We start from the raw sequence: 20,418 nt of genomic DNA, 5'->3' as shown, positions 1-20,418 counted from the left end.
GGACCCAAAACCCGAGCGGATCCTCCCCGCAGCCCCCAAATCCCATCCCCGGGCCGTGCGGGGCTGCTCACCCGGCGGTTGCGGTCGGTCTCCCGCACCTCCTCCTCCTCGGGGCCCTGTCGGATGAGCGCCCGGAGCACCACGGCGTTGTTGGTGCAGCAGGCTCGGAAGAGGCTCAGCGCCTCGGGGCTGTCGCCGTCCCCTCGCTCCAGGGACCAGCCGTCCTCCGCCTCGTCCTCCAGCCCCCCCGGCGGGTAGAAGGAGTCGTCCGAGGCGATGCTGCAGGTGTCGGGCAGCTCGGAGAAATCCTCGTACTCCTCGCAGTCCTCTTCTTCCTCCTCCTCCTCCTCCTCCCCCTCCTCGTCGCCCTGCCCCTGGCCGGCAGCCCCCTCCGCCCCCTGCTCGGGGCCGCTCTCCGCCTCGGGCAGCTCCTTGCCGGAGCCCGGCGCGGGGCAGACCCGCTCCCCGGCCAGCTGCCCCCCGGCCCCCGACAGCAGCACCATGTCGACACCCTGTCACCGACGCCCCTGTCACCGACACCCCTGACACCGGCACCCCGGCACGCCGCCTAGGCGTCCCGGAGCCTGGGGGGGGTCTGGTCGCCCCCTGCCCGCCGGCCGCCCCCGGGCCGGGCCATGCCGCTGCGGGGACCCCCCCGGGACCGGGAGGGAGGGGAGAGGGGTTTGGGAGGCAGGTCTGGGGTTTCGGAAGGGCGGCGAGCAAACTCCCGGCCCGTAAGCCGATCAGCATCTCTCGGAGCAGATTGGGGCTTGGGCTTAGCGCGCTGACATCAGGGACACGTCTGGAAAGCGATTTGCTCCGGGGAGGCGCAGCAAAACGACGGGGGGAGCCTCGGAGGAGAGGGAGCGGCGGGACCCCAGCCCCCGGGGCCGGAGGGACCCCCAGAGGCAGCCCCCGAGAGCCCCCGACCCCGGGATGGGCTCGTCGGGAGGGGGGGGGGGGGGGGGGGGAGGCACCCGGAGCCTGCCTCTGGCGGAGGGACCGCCGGCCGGTGGAGGGAGGACGGCGATTTGCAGAGCTCTGTGCCGGGAGGGAGAGCTCGCTTTAATGTGAGCAGTTCGTTAACAGAGAAAGCACAGCACCGACAGCTGAACACGTGCGCGCAGACGCCAGGCACATAGCTCCGGTGGAAGGCACTGAGAGATTATTTTGGGAGCGATCGTGCGTGCACACACCGAGCTGTCACGTTGCCACGGTTCTTCTGTAACTTTTCTCCCTTTTCAAAAGCCTTATCGGCACGACTCTCTGGCAGGGAGAAGGTGGGAGAAAGCCCGCCAGGCAACCAAACAGGGCGTTTGGTTTCTTCCACAGCAGTTTGAAGTGAGCCTGAGGTATACGAGAGGCTTCAGCGGGTCCAGGGGCCAAGTCCCTGCCTGTCTGAAGGGAGAGAAACAAGCTTTCGGCATGAGGTGAGACAGAGCATGAGACACGTCTCTAAAATTAAGAGTATGAATTGCAAGGAAAGCGAAGGTGCGTGTAAAGGTGTCTGAGCAGTGGGTGTTTGCAGTCTTGCAAGAAAACTTCGTGCGAACCAGACGTCTCCATTGATACCAAGCCCAGTGGCTTCTTGCCGATGCCTGGCTGGAGGGTTTAGCCCAGCGTCTAGCAGATGGATATCTGTAATCAGAATTAGCAATAAATAGCTCCCCGATTGGCTGCCTCTGCAAAGAGGCTAAACCGGGAAGAAATGAGATTAAACTGTTCGCTCACCTCCAGACACCTCTGAGCTCAGGGCTGACGTTCGTTCCCAGCGATGGGCGTGCTGATGCTGCCCGTTCCCGGTTATTTGTGTGTACAGAAAGGGCCCTGCGCCCCCACACCATCACTTCTGGCTGCTCCCCAGTCTCACACTTCAAACATGGCTTTAATTGCAGCACGACAGTGCTGTGGGGCTGACTTTTTACTCCTGTTGCCTACGGGTTTGTGGAGTTTAAGGGCTCCGTTCAGTGAACTTTTTCTTCCCTGCTCACTTAGCATGGCCGTTGGTCTGGCCAACTCAACGTGATTTCTTAGAGCACCACTTGTGTTTTCGAAGGGCTTCAATTTTCCTTGAGACCCTGCTGCCGACAGGGAACATTTGCATTGTTCCCAGCCAGAACTTATCATAAAAGCTCAGTGCTCAGAAAGACTTTTGCCTGTAGTAACTCTGAATAGCAGAAAAGTTAAAAGAATGAGTTCTAACAAAACGGGAACAAAAAGTTTTTGGTGAAAATTCGGCTCATCTGTAGGAACAAATTCATCAAATGTATTTGCTTTGAGTTTTATGAAATAAATGCACAAGAGTAAAGGTTTATTTTTTTACTAAGTATATATTATTTAATTACAAGAACTGTGTTAATGAAGATGCAGGCAGTAAAAACTTCAAAGAGAAAAAAAAAATTTAAAAAGCACCCTGATTCCACCTAGAAGGATACAAAAATTATTTCCATTTAGGGAAAAAAAAAGTTTGATTCTGAAAATTTGTGGATTTTTTCCCTATGTTCAGACTCCAGCTTATCTGTTGATTAGTGGAGGAGAAACGAATCTGTCCACTCCCACAGCTGTAGTGACACTCTGCAGGGACCTCAGATGAAAACTGTTTTCTCTCACCCTAGCTCCACACTCTCACCCTTTCTCTCAAAGAGCAGTGCTATATTCCTTGAGTTCTCAAAGCAAGGTGTCAGGCTAATACAGAGCAGGGACCATGTTTCCCATTTAATTTTGTTGTTTTTACAAGTGCTGTCAAGCCCGTAGTTCACATTAGTTAATCTCTGTGCAGCCTGACAGTGAGCAGCGAGCTACCACAGAAGGGTGCAGCTAATTGGACATAAACCCTCACGCAGTTCCCTGAGGTGATGCTGCAGCCATTCGTCTGCCAGCACAGAGGCTCCCGCCGATGCTGGTCCGCTTGGGCATGGTTGTGTATTTAAACCAGATTATGCTCAGTTTGTAAATTCCTCCAGTGACACAGCTTGTGCATGGCAAGTGGGGTTTCTCGTCATTTGTGCTTCAGTGTGCAAACTGAATTAGAACAATGTGAAGAAAGGCCAAAAATGCCCGCAAATGTTTTCAAATGATCAAAAAAGCTGTTCCCATAGGTTTTGTAAGAGGACGGGATCAAACATTTCATCTAGAAGAGGTACCAGTTAATGTCATTTAAGTTAAATGCTGTATTTAGAAATTTTGTAGTAAAAACGAACAAACAAAAATAATAAAGATTATCTTAAAGCAAATAGCCTAATATTATTAGTCATTACCATCAACATCTGATCAAAATTTATTGATGGGAATTAACGAGACAGGAAATTAAAACATCCAGAGCAGATCCCACTTGCTAGGGCCGAAGCAGGACTACAAAAATGCTGTTGTGAGTCAGGGGTGCAATTAACTTTGTCCAAAGACGTCAGGTAATGGACTACGTTGAGCATTACTGTCGGTGAGATATATGTGAAGAAGACATTCAAGGTAAAGATGAAGAATTAAGTTGAAGGGATGCCTGAGGAAGTATTTCCTGCTGATACAAAGAGCCAAAGAGAGGCAGCATTCGTTTTCATATTCACCCGACCGGAGGGGAGTGTGAGGAAGAGCCTTTACAAACGTGAACCTAGCAGCACTTGCTAAGACCACAACACTTATAAAGTTCACCCCATTTAGAAGGAGCAGGATTGGAGCTTCAGTTTTCTTAAGTTCTGGCCAATATTTGATGAGAAATCCTGCCTGATCTGAGAAGTGACATCTGCTGAAGAGCTACAGGTGGAAATTGCAAGATGTTTCCTAGAAACCAAAGCCTTGAGCTGAATGATGAGAGTGGAGCCAGAGAATAGGAAATATTAGCAATCATCTTGCTAAATGTTAGTGTTTTCTCAGTTGCTGTTATTTTCCAGCTGGAGCTCAGTCAGAGGAAATGTTGCTTAAAGTATCTGTAATATCAGCCTGTTGGTGTCTCTGTCCAGTTAACATAATAGAGGGGCATAAGTGCAAAAACCTGATACTGGTTCTTTTCAATTCATTTACTAGCTATGATTGGTCATAACTGCTGTTCTGCTTTTAATATGAACCCGTATTTTGTTTCTACTTGAAATCTAACACGTGACTTATTCTAGAAAAAAAGCTTATTTCCTTAAGGCATGGTACTGGATCTAGCTGCTCTCGGCTCAGCTTGTACTGAACCTTGCAAGCCATGCCCGTGCTGAGCTCCCCGAGGAGCTCAAACTGTTGCAGCATGCTCCTGCTAAGGCACGCTGATAAAATAAATATAAAATTAAATAAATTAAAAAATTAATTAAAAAAAATACGTTGTGCTGTTATGTGTTGTTCTGATGTTTTTGAAGGTGGTGGATAGAAGGCCAGTGGTGAAGGAGCAAGTGCAAGAGAAGGGGGGATAGAGATGGATGGAGTTTCCACACAGCTGCTCTTTTCTAATATATGCTACTGTAGACAATGTTAATGATGAAGAAGGACCTTGAGGCTTCTAATAATTCTCCAGTGTGCAACTTTTGTTTTCATATTTCTCTTTGCTTCTGTCTTAAGGAATTTCTTGAGAGAAAACTGATGAGGTATTTTTAGTGTTCATATGTTGTTTTATCAAAATAATAAGGGAAAACAGAAGTTTGCATTGTATCTCTGTCCAGGCCTCTGCCACCTCTGGGGAGTGGATTAGAAAAATCTCCACTTTAAAGTATTTTTTTTTCTTTTTAGTTTGCATATTATTTCTTAAAATATTACACATAGGAACATAATGGTATTGCAACGGTCATTGTTTGAAATGTCAGTTGCTGTGTTTTTTGTTGGACAGAGGCTAAGGAATATTGAGAGTAGAAAAGCAAAGTATTTCTCAAATGATAAGTTTAATTTATCTTTTAATGAAATAATACTATACAAGAAATGAATGAATGTATAAAAATGACTAGGGAAAAAAACATATATATTCCACTACAAGATTATTATTACTGGTTCATTTGTTGGTGGTTTTTTGTCATTGTTTTTGTTTTTAACTGTATTAGCATGTATGAGAATGTATTTGCAAACTGTTATTTTATTTTTGAAATCTGTGTAGCAGAGGACTCCCCACATATGTGTGAAAACATATTACTGAATTGGGATCTAAAATTAATAAGCAATGTTATCTTTACACCATAATCTTTTGTTCCTCCCTAATAGAATTTCTTTCCACATACAGAGAGTAAGCCATGTATTTGCTTCACATGTTCCTAAAATAATTCCTCTGACTTTATTGTCAAATTATGCAACCAAAAATAGGTTGTGTTGATACTGGTATGAATAAGCCTGATGATGCCACTCCATATGGGCAAAATGTGTAGCACATCTACCCTTGCACTTCTAAAATTTAAGATCCGTTCACTCCTCTTCTGCAGATTTCCTGCATGACTGTGGGGGCTTTGAGCCTACCCATCCCTCAGTTTTCTCTCATGAGTGACAATAATGATACATCTCTGTACTTTTGGGATGTTCAGGACATGGCATTGCAGTCTGGAAGAGGTGTTTTGACTACCAGCCATGGGTACCAAGTACCAGCCAAGTACCACACATACATGCCCTTCTATCCTCACTGTTTTCTTCAGCACCAGTGAACTGTACAGAAGTCAGTACTGAATTCATTCTGATTCTGATTTTTCTGGTAAACCACAGAGAAAACCTTAATATGTGACCTAGTTTCTGTTTCTGAAATATTATGTTTTTAATCCTCTTTTTTATTTCAGTTTTGTCTAAAACAAATTGGGAGTTGGAGACTGCTATCTAATGCAATGCAGTACTGGAAAAACATTTACACAAAAACAGAAAAAGAAATAATTTCTCAAAGTAAAGAAATTAAAGGCAAGGTCTAGAAGTTTTGCTGCCCAAATTTTTTCATATGTGCCATCTTATCTTAACAGGCACACTTTTTTGAGAATTTGGAGTGCTTTACGCTTTACATACCTTGCATCGGGAGGCACGTTTCAGCACAGAATCTGAGTTCACGTTGTGAAAGTTAATATCATTCTCATTTTGTAGGTGCTGAAATTGAATTAGAGAGTATTCAGATACAGCACATCAATGCAAAATATGACTTTAAACATGCAGATGTCTTATTTTGGCACTGCTCAAATGCTTTAAATGACTCATGGTTTAAATGTCTTGTCCAACACCATACAGCTAGGAGGATGGGAATGGCTAGAGAAATCCATCAAAATACATACAGTGTACCTCCACCAAGGCAACAAGTGGTCATCTTGAAGGTATTTCTCCTTTCAGAACGTAACGAATGCCATCCAGTAAATACTGTAAAAGGCTCTTTGTGACATCTAAGTCAAACACAGTTACTATATTCAGTATACTACATTGTTCTCAGACTGTTTCTTCTAGATAGTTAAATCTAAACCAGAGCACTGATAAACAAAGTGGTCTCCAGCAAGGCTGCTTGGATACAAGACTACTTTGTTGCTTCAGATTTTACTTCAAAGTCTGTACTTATATGGTATCAAAATAATAATACCTTAAATCAGAAAATGTTATTTCCTTGTATGTGCCAGGAATCATGCCTCAGACGATTTTTTTTTTTCCCTCTCCCACCTCTTCCTGAGATAATTGGTCTTTCTGGCATTAACTGGTGTTTCACCAGACTATGCAATCATACAATTCACTAGTGGTTTGAATTGCAAAACAAATATGCTTAAATATTCTGAAAATGTTTTATGCATGTATTTTATTAATTTTATCCAGTGAATTAGTGCCCTGGTGAAGATATGTGTGCTTTGAAAACATTTTAGAAACTCATAGAATGACTGTGAGGCTATTGTTATTTTCCTGTTGTGCACATATCTATTAGCTTTTATTGTCTCTAACAGGATCATACTCATTTTCATCTTTACAGAGATGTGTTCTTCAATGAGATTATTTATTTAACATTTTCCTGGAATCATTTAAATTGCCATACTGCCAGGTTAAAATAAATAGACATTTGTCTCATCTGAAAGTTCCCTTGTTTCTTGGTGTTTTCATTATGCAATTTTCACAAATCAAAAATATAATGGGATTTGTTCCAGGAAATGCCAAAGTAAAAGCTGAATATTATACCTATAGTGTACCTCCTTAGAAGCCATAACTCCCATGTGATCATCATTTATGCAATTTGAAGTACCTTTCTTACTCCTTCGTATCTCTTTTTGTCAGCACCCTTTGGCAAGAAAATACCAAAGGTATTTTCATTTGCTACAGAAGAAATTATAGGGGTAGGGGTAGGTCAGTAAATAACACTGACTCAGTGTCTGTGGCAAACTACACAGTTCTTCTGGTTTCATCTCTGTTGCCTTGTACAGCTCTCTTCCGTATGGATATAGTCTATGAAAATGAAGAGCTGTTACAGTTCAAAGCATAGTATGGGTCTTTCTGGCCCTCAATACAGGGATAGTTAACAAGTAACACCAAACTGAGACTATGATATCTCCTTCCTGTGTTGTTCTTGTTCCTTTAAAGATTAAAAAAATAAATAAAATTAAAAAAAAAAATCTGTTACTGATTCAGTGAAGGAAATATATGCTTCCGCGTGGTTGTGCTTTCTTTGGACACATCCTACGAGTCATGTGTGTTTTCCTTTTGATTGCTTCTTGCATATCCAGCAACAAGAAAGTCTTTAACTTCCTTTGTAAGAAGGCAGCATTGAGGGATGAAATTTCCACTGTCAAGCTGCTTCACAAACAGCAATTAATAATCAGAAGACACCGAGATAGGTAAATATTGTTATCTCTGCCTTTCAGTTGGTGAAACTGAAATAAAGAGGTCAAGGTCAACGTCTTCCAATTTAAACTATATGGTTGTACTTCAACAGCTAAATGAGTGAAATGAATTGCAAATTTTTAAATCCTATGAAGTCAAAAGGACTGTGCATTCTTGGGAATCATGAAAATCTGAACTCATGTATATGCCAAAAGTGGTGTAACCAAGTTAAACATTCTTGCTTTAATGATTAAGGCAATGTTAGGTCACGGTCAAAGATACCCTGAGTCTCCCTAGTTTTTGGAGTTTTGTCTTATGTTCAGCAAAAGACATCTGCACTTAAATTACCCCCTCTGTTTATTTATACTTGTGTTGTACCGAGATCTTAGGAAGAGTTTTTCCTTTAAAATCTCAGTTGCTCTTGAAGCTAAGTTGCACTTAGCTTTCCTCTGGTTTCCTTCACTACTGCCTGTCTCATGCTAATGAAGGAACTTGCACTCTTGGTGAAGGAAAAACGTACCATCCATCCTGTGGGAGGCTGTGGAAAAGATGAACACACGTGCTTTCCTTATGACGAGAGAAGAGGGAAGAGAGAGCATCTTGTTTTCCCAGAAGGGAGTAGCAGAGACGGGACATGGTTGGTCAAGGCACCTTTCCAGGGCAGGATTGGCAGTCAATTCTTTTCTGCGTCCAAACAACCTTGTTTGAAAGGGAGCCCAGAGTACAGTGGCAAGCAGTGATACAGACATGGAGCAGTATGGCTGATGTGATCTCTTTGCTTATGAGCAATTTTTTAATAAAGTGCTGACCATGTGGCATTCAAGAATGCATGGATCTTGTAGGACTCTTAAAGGTGTGAGGTTTACTTAACTATAAAGCATAATTTTTTTGGACTGCTTGGCCCTTTTAGCCCCCTCTCTCACATTAGGCATGTGGCCAAAACAGAGGTTTTCCCATTTTCAGCAGACACGACAGGAACATGCTAGTATAGAAGACACAACTTTAAATGAGAGGTCTTAGCTCATCCTTCACGTGCTCAGTCACCCTCACTTTGTGCATTTCTCTCCCCCTTGAAGATGGGCAAGAAGTCAAGTCAGGCCTCTTTTCTTCTTACCACCCAGGAATGGCACATACTGCCTGGGGGCACGGAGCATCCTGGGCACGCTCTGCCCAACAGGAGGCCAGATAAAAAGGGGTCTTATTAGCAATACAAGCAACATAATGAAGCGTAATTGGTACGAGGGCTCAGCGTGAGCTAAGTGATCTGCAAAAAATGCCATTTTAGAATGAAAGCAGGGAGCATAAACCTTAACATTTCCTAGAAATTTCCAGGAAGGATTTTACTGACAAAATAGAGAGAATTTGGAACTTGCTAGCAAGCTGACTTTATTTTTCTTTTTTTGTTGACTGTTTTATAAAAACTTTATGTTGTTTATCACCTCGCAATGTGGTTTACCAACAGGAACTTGTATATTGAGCTGTGTTTGATTGCAAACACTGCTGAAAATGTTGTTTTGGGAACAATGGGTTACAACACAATTGAGAAAAGCAAAGACCATTGCTAATTTTCGTTGTAAAGGTAAAAATCTTCTAATAATATTACAGAGATAGGGAAACACATTCTTGCTGTAACAAACCTGTCAGTACCACTACAAGATTTTTCATTGTGCCACGCTGTACTGCGTGCTCTGAAGTTAAACCACAAGAGGTAAGCTTTTAACAGGTTTCCCTGGGATTTTGAAACACTTATCTGATCGATTGAGAAGGACAGTTTGCCAGTTAAGAAGAGTGAAGTGGCCTTTGACTTTAAAAAAACTCCTCCCATACCTCTCTTTTGTTCTTGACTAAATTAAAAATATATATTTTTTCAATAATAATAATAATAAAAGAAACCTAACAATTTAGCAAATTAGCCTTTTGATTTATACCTAACTCTGTAATTGTGCTACTGGGATTTAGGTTTCCTTCTAGTGGCATACGCTATGCGCTTCACCCAACTTTTGTTTACCTCTGAGTAATGAATCCCTTGACAGCTATGGCAAATGCATTAGCAATGCTTTAAAACACTACAGAATTGCAAGAGATGCAGATCTGAGTGCTGTGAGATGCACATTCAATTCACACACAGTTTCCCTATTTGAATGTTTTGCAGTGAGTCTTTCTGGACTGCAGATGCTAAGGCAGCACTGGTACTGCAATAGGTGGAGTTTCTCCCCCCGAGTGGTGCTGGGGCCATACGGCACCGGTGCTGCCACTCCCTGCCATCGACCTCCCCTCCTTTGTGCCATGGGTGGGTTCACTTTTGGTGTGGAGGAAGGAGGACTGATTCAGCTTCCACTCTCTAAATGCTTGCTGATGTGAGGCAGCATCTCAATGCCTTCACAAGTTAGTCATTAATTAGTAAAAACTCTGCATAACTTAGCTGTCAGGAATCAGTTGTTTGGAAGAATACCTGGCTGACGGTTCTGATGAAGAAGATACAGGATAGTGGTAGCTGGGCGCTCCTTCACCACATTGCGTGGCTACAGAGCTCCCCCTCAGAAATAATTGGCAGTCCAGCATCTACAACCCACCAAGTTCTTGGCTACTTTTCTGTGTCAGCCTTTAATTTCTGTTCCTTCACTGTATGCTTTTTATGTGTGGTCCAAGGACATCATAAAGTCAATTCACATGACCAACCTCTGTTAGTGGGGGGCAAGTTTCATTAGCTATAGATCCGTGCTGGACTTCAGAAGAGAAGTTCCTGATCGATACCAAACCTTCCATAACAAGATTTAGCCTCTTGGGTCTTTCTGTGCTTAAGGCAGCTTAACACTTTCCTGTTGCAAGGAACCCTTAAAACTTCATCGAGTTTCAAATGCTCAGGCAAAAATTATTGGTTTTTAGGAAGGTTGCTTTTATAAATTTGGTGGTTTTTTTTAACCCTAATATGTTTTGCTACTTCCAAGGAAAAAAAAAGTGTATTCTGGAATGTTTTTAAAAAACAACAAAAAAAAACACTTTTTTATTTTTTTAAATCAACTTTCCATAACAATTTTAACAAACCCTTTTTCCTAAAGATACCTTCTTTCAGCCCATTGTACCACGCTGTCTAGTGGTCACTACCTGTATGTTCCTTGTTTTCAGAGGGTCTTGATTCCTTCCTTCCAAAGTCCTTGATCTGTTTTTCAAAAGTATTGAACATTCGCTGCTGCAACTGAAGCATATCCATGTTACAGAGAAATAGTAAAATATAGGTGCTGTATAGTTCCTAAGGGAAAGATAGAAGAAATTAGGCACGTGTTAGGTATCTAAATATGTTTCTTTACCTCACATGCACTGAAAAAATCCATGTCCTAAGCACTTCCAGCAGCAGTGTACTGTAAAGCAGTGGACATTTATGACCCATTTTTATGTTTTACTTCCTTTAAAAAAGCTTTCTTTGTATGTGACAAAATTTATTTCACAGTGAATTATTCTCTTTAAGAAGGCAGGCTTTTCAGGCCTCACTTTTCCTATTCTTCCTCCCCTCCTTCCCTTTTTTTTTTTAACCAGGGAATATAAAAGTTAAGGAGAGATGGGGACTAAGATAGTTTGTGCACTACCTTGAAAGAATGAAAATGTAAGAAAACCTAAAATTTCTGCCAGACTGTCTCCATTTTCAGCAAACTCCTGTTCTTACCTACCATCCTCTTCCCCCTTCAGAAATGCAACTCAACCCATTTCTAACCCCAACTCTGCACACCCAGGCTGTGCTGTGGTCCCTCTGTGGGGACACCCGCAGGGCTCCACTGCATCAAGGGGCACTGAGCAGGCCCTTGCCCTCTGTGTAAAGCAGCTTCTCTGGGAGGAGGCCCTGTGGGTGCTTCACCCCACCAGCCCGTTACACAAGCCCTCGGGAGATATCTGTGGATTACCGGTGCGAGGATGCCGGGTTTACGTAAGGTACCCGGCTCCCAGGCAGCACCCGTCCCCTGTCAGGAGGCATTGCGGTGCTCTGCAAAAGGAGGTCGGCGCGACCGTCCTCAGCTTGCATCTTCTGCTCCCTGGCTGGGAGAAAAGAGCGTTTTCTCGTGGTCAGAGGCAAGACAGATGGTGCAAAGATTCACAACGCTTGAGCTGAAAAGCAGTGTGCCTGAGTGGATGAGGATTGCCTGCTTCGTACTCAGGGCCTGCATCCCAGCCTGACGTGAGCCTGAATTACCTTTCTCTGCAAACTTTTAGTCATAAAATTGAACACTACTAATCACCAGGCTGTCTGACCTCTTCATATTTCAGGCCGCAGAGCTAGCAGTGCCTATAACTCGCTTTGCTTAAGTTTCCATAGGAAGACTTTGCTTTCAGTTGTATGCAGTATATGTGAGTGCACCCAGCTGCTCAGGCTGGGGTTGTCAGAGATCTCTAAAGGCCTTTTAGAAGAAGTGCTTCTGCAAAAACAAGTTGGCATAAATTCAGGTCAGGGGAAACTATCCCTGCATATATCACAGAGGGGTTTCGGCCTCACCCTACCACTGGATGCAGGCTTTAATGTTGCTGTTATTTAAGTGTCTGCACACCTAGTGCCCTGTTCCCACAAGGCGTCTGCTTTTATTGTGCTACTGTAAAATAAACTAGCAATGCTGTCTTCTTGCAGTTTTTCCTCCGCTTTGTCTGTTTTGCCTCTGAGCTCTTTAGACCAGGGTCTGTCTTTCTTATAAACACTGTCTGGCTTGTCTGGACCCCAGAGTTACTGTAGGAACTTGCTGTACCTTCAGTTCAAAACATGTACTAATACAACATAATTGTTGGCTCTTTGATTTCACTGTAGGGCAACATGTGAAAAGAAAAACACGTTTAGGAAGAGGAGCGCATCTCCTAGGAATGATCATTTGTTTGACCTTAATCTGTCATTGGCAAAGCTTCCAGGCTGCACTGCATTAGCAGACGGATAATCGGCTCCAGCTGAAATTACTTGCACAGTTAAGTAGTTTATTTTCTCATTTTCCTACAGTGAGAGTCTCTAAGAACAGGGCTCGCATATCAGCACCTATATATGTGGCTGTATAAATGCATTGGGCTTGCATGTGGGAGTGCATGGGTATGGAGCAGAGGTGTTACCCGCTATTTTCCACCTTTTTGTGCAAGGAACAGAAGCTGGAGCCCAGACCTTTGTGAGTGGGCAGTCTGGCAGCACCTTGTTCTGCCCTTTGGAGCCCTTCCCAAAGGACGCAGGAAGGGAGGCTTTTCACTGCCTTCACTGGATCTTGGACCATCTTCATTTTTTTTCTTAGAATAGCTTGCAAAGCTTCTCTACACTGGGCTTTTCACTGATGTTTGTGTGCCATGTAGAGAGAAAGTAATTAAAAGAGAAAATTTACCATAGCAGTAAACCTAATTAGAAAATCATAAGATTCGGAGGAAATAGGATTTAGCTGACAAAATCAGAAAACTGTAGTTTTGCATGCACACAATCTTATTGTGTATTACTTTTGCTAGCAGGTTAAGGAGAGCTCTTATATAAAAGTGTAAATAACCCTCCCCCAAAAAACACAAAAAATTATCAGTGATGCTAATTACATAGCTTCTGATGAGTTTGATGTCTCTAGAAGGGAATTCCACATGCCACGACTGGATCAGATTTGCGTGTGTTTTTTGTCAAGGTGACCACTCCCTTAAACAATTCAAATACTGTTAGAGCAGAATGAAGTGATATGCAGTTCCTGTCTGTATCTCCCAAATACTATCTCATCTGAACACAATGCAGAGGGCTATCAGTTATAAATTAAAGCAGTATGAGCAAGTTGTGCATAAACTAAGTGGCACATCCAATAATTTTATTAGGGAAGAATGCATTTATTTGCTCAAGAGTTACAAACAGACATTTGCATCTGACAAATAATAATATAGTTGCTCAGTAGTGTATTTACAGAACTGTTATATTTTTGGTTTGGTGGAAAAATGTCATTTGGAGCTGGGTTCTCTCCTTGACATGTAAACCTGACATAACTGTTACCAATGACATGGGGGTAATTCTAACAAAACGTAATTAAAAGGCAGGTTGGGTTTGTAACTCCTATATCAAATATATTAATTCTGCTTATACTAACGCCATGCAAAAGAAATTTATTTAATTATTCTTTATTCCTAACAGAATCATGGGTAAATGGCATTCAAAGGAAACTGAAAAAAGAAAGAGACATTCCTCTGTTTAAAGCTTCAGGAGCTGAATACAGAGCAGTATACTCAGACATATATCCTCTGGAGAGGTACATGGTATTAATTTAAAAACAAACCAGAAAAAAACAAACAACCCCCCCCCCAAAAAAAAAAAAAAATCAAGTTTTTAATCTTCTGTCAACCTTGTAGTGTAAAGTCCGTTATTCCAGTGGAATAATTATATTCTTAGTTCCGTGTCTGCATCAAGTAAAAAATCAAGATTTATTTTTTTTCTTTTTAGGGCAAAGAGTGGGAACGACAAAAATACTCGTATAAACAATATGAAACTATATTTTTGCTGTACTTAAAATTCACAGGCAACATTTTCTCTAGTTCTGAGGAGTCCCTGGACTTTGCATAAATCAGCAGGCAGTGGCATTTTCCTAATGTCACTAATGACGTTTTGACCAAGAGAGTCTCAGCTGACTTCACTGCAGAATTGTGTGTGGCATATCCTGAGGGGAATTACTGCATCGCTGTGTTTGCTTGCATTACTCTTAGGCTGCCATGCCCAACAGGTGTAATTAGTTGTCCAGTGAAACAAGATCTTTCATTACCCTCTTTCTTAATGCTTAATCAAGGAATAATTCTCTGGGATATTTGCTTTATGTGGAGCAAATAAAACATTTCCTCCTCAGCGTGGTGAATAAAGTTACTGTTGTCAAATGGGGAATGATGAAAGACGTGGTTTATACAAAGGCACTGTACTGGGGGGGATAAATAAGGGAAACTGGACACTGATCTGCTTCAGTGTTGTAGAGGCTATTATATGACAAACTTAGTGAAGAACATATTATTCCAGGCTTGAACAGAATTATGTCAGCCAAGGGGCCAGCTAAGATTGTAAAAGTCTCTTACCAGGGGAAGAAAAACACACCAAATGTTTGGGAATAACTGTGCTGTTACTCAAGCGTCGGTGATGGATTAGTCCCTGGTTAAAGTAACTGAGCTGAACCCACAGATACTGAATTACACAGGAGGGAGGTCTGACATCCACCCTGCTGCGCTCCAGAGAGCAGCAGGTGAGTGCTTACTCTAACTCTTGTACGTCTCTGCCACAACACCTGGGCAGATTGAGCTCTTGGGGCATAATGAGGGAGGAAACTGGCCCAAGGGAGTGAGGGCAGTGTTATAAATGTGCCTGCATCACTTACAAATTGTTAGGACTTGTGCGCCTGAACCACCTCAAGACTTCTGTGGGTCTGCGCCCAGGATATCCAGCCAACAGGACAGCTGTGCCAGGGCTCTGGGTGTGAGCAGGGTTAGCCAGTGCTGTGCTTTTAAATAGCCCACCTTAATTATTATTATTAATATTTTCAATGTCTGTATATGGCCCTCTTTCTTCTGAAAAGGTCAGTCTATTCCTAAATGGAGGTGAACGTTGTAGGGGCATGCTGTTACACGTTGTGTGGTGTCTTTTGGCACACCATACCTCTAAGGTTGTGACATCTCATTTCTTCACTGTGTTAGGGCAAGGCTGTGCTAGTACTAATATCCCAGAACAGCTTTAGTAGAGGGCTCAACATAATGAGGTGCACCAAAGGTTGAGGGATATGTGTGTTTATTTTATTTTTCATTAAATAAAAAAAAAAAAAGAGGCTTCAGTGCAGAGGGTCTACGCTTTCCACACTTTGCAGAGGTTAATTATATTTTGGGGAAAAGGGAAAAATAATGTCTCTGAGTGGCATGTCCCCCAGGAAGTTAAAATATTCTCTCATTAAATTGGGTGACTGATTCCCTTGCCATTAAGAGACATTGGACCAGTTTTATTTGGACAATAAGGCAGTGAAAGAGGTGCTGGACCAGCTCATTAGTCCGGGGACCCATTGCTCACCTTCGCTGGCCAGAGGAGGTGGAGGAGCTGGTGAGAATGAGGGGGTGGGCTGGGGGGAATGGGAAGGCCATCCTGGTATTTCTATCAAAATCAAGGTGGCAAACCAAGTTGTCACCTGCGCTATGTTTGATTAATAAAAGATAAAGCCTTGCTGATGTTTGGGGGCAAAGGAGCAAGGGTTTTTTTTTGTTTGATCAGAAAGAATGTTATTGAAGAACAAGTATGAAAAAGCATGGATCTCATCAGGCTGACACCAATGCAAAGAGAGAGAGCAAGTTTGCATTAGATTCTGATGCGGGCAAGTTGGACCAGCGAGGGAATTAAGTATGGCACTCATTGCACCTCCTGTAAAATGCTTTTCCCTTCTTGTTTAAACCTAGCTGCCCAATTTTGTTTTGAATTACGCTGTCAAACAGCTCTACAGCAGTTAGTTTGTAGGAAAGACAAGTCATCCCCTTGCATGAACTGCTCAGCTCTCTTGGCAGAACCTATGGCATAAGAAGCTGTAGTCTGCTCTGTACACTTAGCACATACAGAAGATAACTGGCCTTAAGTTTTGCCCCAAACAGAAGTAAAGCAATTCTGGACTGCTGGAATAATGCACTCCTTCCCCCTAATTAGGTTTATCCTCAAGGTCTGAGCTTTTTCTTGGTTGTCCTGCTGCTGGTAGCCAACTACAAACCAGTCTTTGAATCAGTGTGAGGAGAGTGCTGCTCCCTCACAAATGAGGCAGGACCTCACTCCTAGTGCACGACAAAATGCTGATGTGGTACAAGCAGAGAACAGAATGACAACAGTGCTTTGCTTTTGCTCTTCCTTCCTTAGGGTAAGACAGAATCATGGATGAACAACTTTGGGGAAAGCTAAGTTTCCAGTAAGTGTCCAAAAACCTGGTTAGATTTTGCTGTAAATGCAGAATCACAAACAATAAGATTGGGCAAGTACAATTGAAAGCATTTGGCTTACGAGATCTTAATTGTTGGTAATTTGAACTGGGGGAAGTTTTTCAAAAGACCTGTTTCCAAGTAAAAAATGCAAGGCTGTGTTAGATGTTTTGTAAAGCATATTTAATAATACGTTATATGTAACCAAATCTGCCAGATGACTTTCATTATCTCACCAAAAATGTTTCAATAATGCTCAAAAACATTACTGAATGCTTTTAAAAATGGTAAAGTTAGAGGAAAAAAAATAATGTTAATATATTCCTTTTTGGCTTATACATGGTATTAAAATCTTGGAATATATTAATTTAAAATAATTTACATGTATTAAATTGTAACATAAAAACAGAATTTAAAATGCCAGAATTAGGTGTGGAATGGGAATCCTGTTTGTTGAATAACAACTTTAGTAAGGCATTGTAGTCTGTGAAGATGATAGCTTGGGCTTTCAGCTGCAGGAGTAAGGTTTCAGGGCTGGCCAGCAGCAAGTGGGGATGTTCCAGCAGGTGGTTAACATCTTATCTTTGGACTCTGGAGAAGATGGCTGTCGTGCTGTGCAGACTTCTCCTGTGGCTGCGGAGGGGGCACTGTCTCTGGGCCTCATTGTTCTAGCTATAGACACGAGAATAAAAGCAATTCACAGGTGTGTTAAGGGAGAAATGCGTTAATGAACGCTGAAGTAGCTTTCCATGTATGTGCTGAAGTATCTCTGGGGGTGGAAACCAAGAAGTTCTCATGGACAAGTGACTAAATTGCAAGAGAAACTGAAAAACCTATAATCGTGTTTCTACCAACACCATTTTTTAGGATTGGATTTATTTTTTTTTAATTTTAACCTGGTCATCAAACCTCCCATGATAGCCAAGAGTTTAATTTCTGCTTTAATGGGCAAGCAAAAACTGTTTTTTGTCAAATGCTTGTCATATTATCTTGAAATACTATACAGAGGAAAAAAAAATATATATATATACCCAGCTATGGTCCTTCATTTCTTGGCAGAATACCTGGAATATAAGCAGAAACAGCTTTTATAATAGAAGAACATGCCATGGGATAAGTCTTTTCCAAGCAATTACCTTCTTTCACAGAAATGCTTTCATGAGAAATAATCTGATGAAATTCTTTTGGTCAGGAGCCTATTTTTAATTAAATACCCTAAGGACAGCTCTACAAGATAAAAACATTTAGCTCACTTGGTTTTAATGGTTGTCAGTAAACCCTGAATGATTCATGTGGTCATAGAAGCTGAATCTGTGAATAAATCCTCATCCACCCCAGCCTGAACCTGTTGTAGGGCAGAGGGGCTACAAAGCAAGTTAAAGGGACTCTCTCTGCTCCACAGACCTCGGGAGGGTGCCCAGAGGGAATACCCACTTACTCTTCCCTATTGGCATCTGGTTTGGGGCACTTTCAGGTAGACCACTGCTTTGATGCCATGAAGCTAGTCCTAAGTTGCTATGTTGAAAGTCCCTAAAGCTTGATCTTTTCCATAGTTCAGCAGTCAAAAGAAGTCTTTTGTGCCCCAAACATAATGAGAGTTCAAGCATGCTCTCAGGAAAAGCTGGTATGTTATCTCTGATCGTTAGCAGCTGAGCATACTGGGGAAGGCAATCAATGGATTTATGCCTACATCTCAAATAGAAAGGGGTCCTGAAACTGTGTGTATGTGTGTGTATTATACAGACACATATATAATTCCCTTTATATTTATGTATTTATGTGTGGAGCTTATTCCCACAGGCTGAATGTGTAGTTGAGTTAAGACACACAACTCACCAAGGTCCCTAGGAATGAGGGTCTGGGAATTTCTGTAAGACATTTTTCCTATGACTGCCACAGGGCTTCCTGACGGCAGGAACAGCAATGTGTTAAGCCATACTGTGCTGTTTTATATTTTGATTTCATTTCAGAGTTTTGAACACATCAGAAAAGTAAATTCGCTGAACGTTACCTTGAGATAATACTCTAATGAGAGCACGCTCGTTACAGATGCAGCTGTCTGAGCCCATTAGTTGTGCAGAGAGGAGAGTGCCTGAAAAACAGTCCTCAGAGCATATTAAAACCTTCGGATGATTATGGCTCGAGCTGATGGGCTAACACAGAGGTGTAACCTCGTACGTGATGTGCCACAGACAGACACAGCATCAAACAGGCAGCCACTCAGCATCGGTGGCTCGGCCTTTGCTGGAAAAGTGATGGGCTCCATCTTACAGTGTTATACGTGAAATTTTAATGAGCTCAGCAGCTGGAAGGGAGGTTTACATTATGTGTGGCTAGCTCAGCCCGCTGGCTGCTTACACTGGTCCTAAAAATAGAGGTAGCCATATTGTCGGTGGTACTGTGAATTTATTTCAGTTTGGGGCTGACACGTGGGCCCAGCATCAGCAAACGGAGCCACGTCAGGAAAATATACTTCACCCGGAAGCAAAATTGCAAGACTTATTTTAAATTTAATTTCGTAGCATTATGCTCCAAGAAATTTCTACAGAGAAAAGAAATAGCACATGTGTCGTACCTTTCATTGAAGATTTCTGTTGCTTACAAGTACTGATGAAATAATTTCCACGGTACATAGGAGTAAAGTATGTATTTGGTTTCTCTGAGGAAACTCAAGGAACCAACAATATAATGAGTTTCCCTAGATAACACAAAGTATTAATGCTCCATTTAGAAATACAGGTAAGACCTTTCCACTAGCTATCAGCCCTCCTTTCCTGAAAGCTCCTTGAATAAAATAATATCTGAATTATTTCAGCCTATAATAATATCTGGATAATATCAGCCAAGAAATTCTTTATTGCACAGAAGCAAAATTTGGGGGCAGAAGCAGACAAACTTTGAATGATGCTAATAAGCAATCATCGGATCTCTACTTCTCCTTATCTTTGATATATCAAAACTATTGATATGAAGCTTCTGATTAAAGTGAGTATTCCAGCAAGGTACTCATTAATCAAGTCAATTTGTCTTTTACTAAGCTGGAACAAATGTTCTCACCATCTACAGTTAACATGCTTTTATTTAAAAACAGTCTATAAGCCTTAACTTGGGCTTCAAATGAAAATATAACTAAATACTGTAAAGGTCCGTCTTAAAATCCTTGCGGGTAAGAGTTTATTTCCACTATTCAGGTATGATATTTCTTTACTGGCAAGCAATATTTAGAGTGATTGGGATGTACCCTACAGTACTGAGATGAAAACTGCAAGTCATTATGACCAGCCACGTCCTGAAATTGGTCAGCACCAGCAGGATGGCGATCGGACCGGCTGGCTTTGCTGAACCACCGCAGCACGGCCATATTGCTAATGACTGATTTCCACAGCACTGAGCTTTCTTGCCGACGTTGTTAATTTTTCCCTTGGTTCCTTCATGGGACTCTGGTTGTCTTTTAGGCGTAATGCTGTCTTGCTAAAGTATGCTTAATGGTCTATAATTGCCCTTTAAAGCTTTTTTTTTTCCTTTTCTATAATTTTTACAGTATGTGCAGGAGTAGAATACAGTGCATTGGCTTAGAAAATATGTTTATGTCCAGCTCAGAAATTAATTTATCCTGGGGGGGCCTCAACACCGACCTGCTTGAAACCACAGGTTTCTCTTGAAATTAAAAGGCAGTCCTTTACCCAGTCAGCCCTCTAACTCTGTGTTGGACATGAACACCAGCGCTCACAGAGCCAGCAGCAAGACAGTTGCTCTAAACATCCGGACAATGGTCTTTTTGCAGCAAAGTCACTTGATAGGGATCTGCTGAGG

General features: G+C 42.2%; 1 protein-coding gene and 2 long non-coding RNA genes across 3 annotated transcripts in view; 1 reads left to right on the top strand and 2 right to left on the bottom strand.

The window, feature by feature from the left end:
* ANKRD33B (ankyrin repeat domain 33B) overlaps positions 1 to 958 on the bottom strand; it is a 41,906-nt gene extending 40,948 nt beyond the window's left edge. The window contains exon 1 of the mRNA XM_083822803.1: positions 72 to 958. Coding sequence (XP_083678929.1) covers positions 72 to 503 — 432 coding nt within the window. The 5' untranslated portion in view covers positions 504 to 958. The remainder of the gene's footprint in view (positions 1 to 71) is intronic.
* Positions 1 to 14,921, top strand: part of LOC310893602 — a 30,088-nt gene extending 15,167 nt beyond the window's left edge. The window contains exons 2-4 of the long non-coding RNA XR_014579115.1: positions 12,500 to 12,650; positions 13,823 to 13,937; positions 14,129 to 14,921. This is a non-coding gene — a long non-coding RNA (uncharacterized lncRNA). The remainder of the gene's footprint in view (positions 1 to 12,499; positions 12,651 to 13,822; positions 13,938 to 14,128) is intronic.
* An 847-nt stretch (positions 14,922 to 15,768) lies between these two features.
* LOC310893365 lies at positions 15,769 to 19,256 on the bottom strand. The gene is made up of 3 exons (XR_014578937.1): positions 18,044 to 19,256; positions 17,637 to 17,669; positions 15,769 to 17,277 (listed from the first exon to the last, which is right to left on the bottom strand). It is a non-coding gene; the product is annotated as an uncharacterized lncRNA (long non-coding RNA).
* Between the last annotated feature and the right edge of the window lie 1,162 nt (positions 19,257 to 20,418).

This window comes from Anser anser, assembly GCF_964211835.1.
Source record: "Anser anser genome assembly, chromosome: 2".
Classification (NCBI taxonomy): Eukaryota; Metazoa; Chordata; class Aves; order Anseriformes; family Anatidae; genus Anser; species Anser anser.
Note: the sequence above shows the minus strand (reverse complement) of the source record. Positions and strands in the feature narration are given on the sequence as shown.